Below are 2,830 nucleotides of genomic sequence, written 5' to 3'. Positions count from 1 at the left end.
AGAATAAGTACTACGCTTACAAAGAATAAGTCCAGTGCTCCAGCATGGCCGCAGTCAATTGACTGAAACAACTAAAAGAATAATATATATATATATATATATATATATATATATATATATTATATATATATATATATATATATATATATATATATATATATATGTATATATATATGTATATATGTATATATGTATATATATATGTATATATATATATGTACAGGGTCAGGCAAAATGATCTGACACATTTGTAGGTTAAATAAAAGGCAAATGAAGTAAAGAAACAAAAAAGTGTTTTTATTTTTGAAAAGTACATATAATGCCATTTTGTTTCATTATGTTTTAAAAATTAAATCAGTCAAATGGGATCAATTATCGTCCACACACTGTCGAAGTCGTTCACGAAAGTTGTCAATAACTCGGCGGGTCATTTCAGGTGGAATGGCAGTAATTTCTTGACGAATTGCATCTTTAAGTTGTTCAATGGATTGATTTTCGTTTCAAAGCAGATCCAGTAACTATGAAGTTGGTAACCCATAAACAAGATCGTGTTTCGAGCTGGTACGGGATCATGTCTACCAAGATTGAAGTGCAAACGGAACGCTCTTTGTGTTGCAGTTACAGAATCGTTTGTTTTGATAAACGTTTCCACAATGAAAGCGCGATGCTCACCAGTCCAATTCATGGCAGCAACTGAAAAAGAAACGAAAAACAATGCCTTTTATTTAACCTACAAATGTGTCAGATCATTTTGCCTGACCCTGTATGTATATATATATATATATATATATATATTATAGAAGGAGCTTCTACAGGACTAGAACTGTTTCATTCAAAAGAAATCATCAGGAAGCACTGATTTATTTACTCTGCTATGTATTGAGTACCTTATTTACTGTGGTCAACCCCGACTCAACCCGGGACCTACACACATATATATATGTATATATTTCCATGTATACATATATATATATATCTTTATATATATATATATATATAATATATATATATATATATATATATATATATATATATATATATATATATATCTATATATATGTATATATATATATATATATATATATATATATATATATATATATATATAGGGAAAGTTTACGAAAATAAACGAAAGATGAAGGCAGGTGGAGTACAAACAAGCAAATGTATTAGTATGGCGCTCAGGAATAGAAAAAGTCTTTTACGTTTCGAGCCTACGCTCTTCGACAGAAAGATACACAGAAAAAAACAAGGAGAGAAACAAGAGAAAAAGAAGGAGAGAAAAAAATGCGTGTATGAGCTAACGATCTATCATGGCGTCCTACAATATATACATAAACTGGAAGTGGATGCGTGGCATTCAATCAAATAATAATAATAATATTAATAATAATATTAATAATAATAATAATAATAATAATATATGTGTGTGTGTGTGTGTGTATACATATGCAGATATGGGTACAGGACGTCACCAACTGTGTAAACAACAAGACGTACGAAAACAAACCAGTTAAATACGCAAACATCGAGAGAAAAAATGAAAAGCAGGACAAGTAACACGGAGAACGAGTATTCATCAGTTGTCGGTTGTCTATCTACTCCTCATGTCCAGCATTCAACGACAATATGAGTTTTCGAAGACAGTTGCTTCCATAAATTCCAAAATAAACTTTTGTATTTATGGTGAGTCAACGTTTGAAACAAACATACATGTATGTGTGTGCGCGAGTATTTAACAATAGATAGACAGACAGTCAGATAGATAGACAGACAAATTGATAGATAGATAGATAGATAGATAGATAGATAGATAGATAGATAGATAGATAGATAGATAGATTGATAGATAGATAGATAGATAGATAGATAGATAGATAGATAGATAGATAGATAGATAGATAGATAGATAGATAGATAGATAGATAGACAGACAGATAGATAGATTGATAGATAGATAGATAGATAGATAGATAGATAGATAGATAGATAGATAGATAGATAGATAGATAGATAGATAGATAGACAGACAGATAGGCAGACAGACAGATAGACATGAACTCTTATAAATTCTAATTTGGCAATGAAATAGAAACAACTAACCTCGTGATGGGAATCTTGAAATGTTTCCTTCAGCAGGAAAATACGTTTCTAAAATTAGATGTAAATATTTATCTGCTTTACGGAACATTTAATAAAAGAATGTATTTATTTTTGTATTCTTTTGGTGGTTTCAGTTATCGATCAGACTGCGGTCATACTGGGGCACCACTTTTCTTCTTATTTTATTTTTTTGTTCTTTTACATTAGAATTCAAAAGCAAATTAACGACGCGCCTTTCACTTCATAGCAAGATATATTTGACAGTGATAAATTACACTTGGCGAATTTTGCTTTGTTTTGTCTTTTTCTTTATTGATGACATATCGTGGAGGAGGAAGGAGAGTAAAGTTGAAGTGTTATATATCTTCACGTTGAGAGGTTTTTTTCTTTCTTTATTCTCTCTCTCTCTCTCTCTCATAGCAGAACGAGTAAGAAATATTACTTGATAACATTGGAAGGTTCCTTCTTATTTGGATAAGAAGGAGAAAGCAAAGCCAAAGCCAATTGAATTGCTTTCCGCTTTACAAATGTTGACAAAAGAATCAACAAAACAACGCAGCAATAACGCCGTCAACAACAAAACATAGCAACAACAACAACGGCCGAGAGGCTTGTTACGTCTATTAAGGACATTCGATGTTACCATAAATCGGTTGTGCAGGATCAAATTTTTCCAGCATCAATCTTTCTATCGGGTTGAGATGTGTTGTTGTTGTTGTTGTTGCTT

At 31.2% G+C, this 2,830-nt stretch overlaps 1 protein-coding gene across 1 annotated transcript; it reads right to left on the bottom strand.

Annotated features, from left to right (window-relative positions):
• Positions 1-271: 271 nt before the first annotated feature.
• LOC118763768 lies at positions 272-2,217 on the bottom strand. Its single transcript, XM_036503501.1, has 2 exons — positions 2,104-2,217; positions 272-693 (listed from the first exon to the last, which is right to left on the bottom strand). The coding sequence occupies exons 1-2, from the start codon at positions 2,189-2,191 to the stop codon at positions 428-430; spliced, it is 354 nt and encodes a 117-aa protein (XP_036359394.1). The 5' UTR covers positions 2,192-2,217; the 3' UTR covers positions 272-427.
• Positions 2,218-2,830: the final 613 nt, after the last annotated feature.

The sequence above is a fragment of the Octopus sinensis genome, linkage group LG6, assembly GCF_006345805.1.
Source record: "Octopus sinensis linkage group LG6, ASM634580v1, whole genome shotgun sequence".
Lineage (NCBI taxonomy): Eukaryota > Metazoa > Mollusca > Cephalopoda > Octopoda > Octopodidae > Octopus > Octopus sinensis.
The sequence above is the reverse complement of the archived record's forward strand: the minus strand, read 5'-3'. Positions and strand labels throughout refer to the sequence as shown.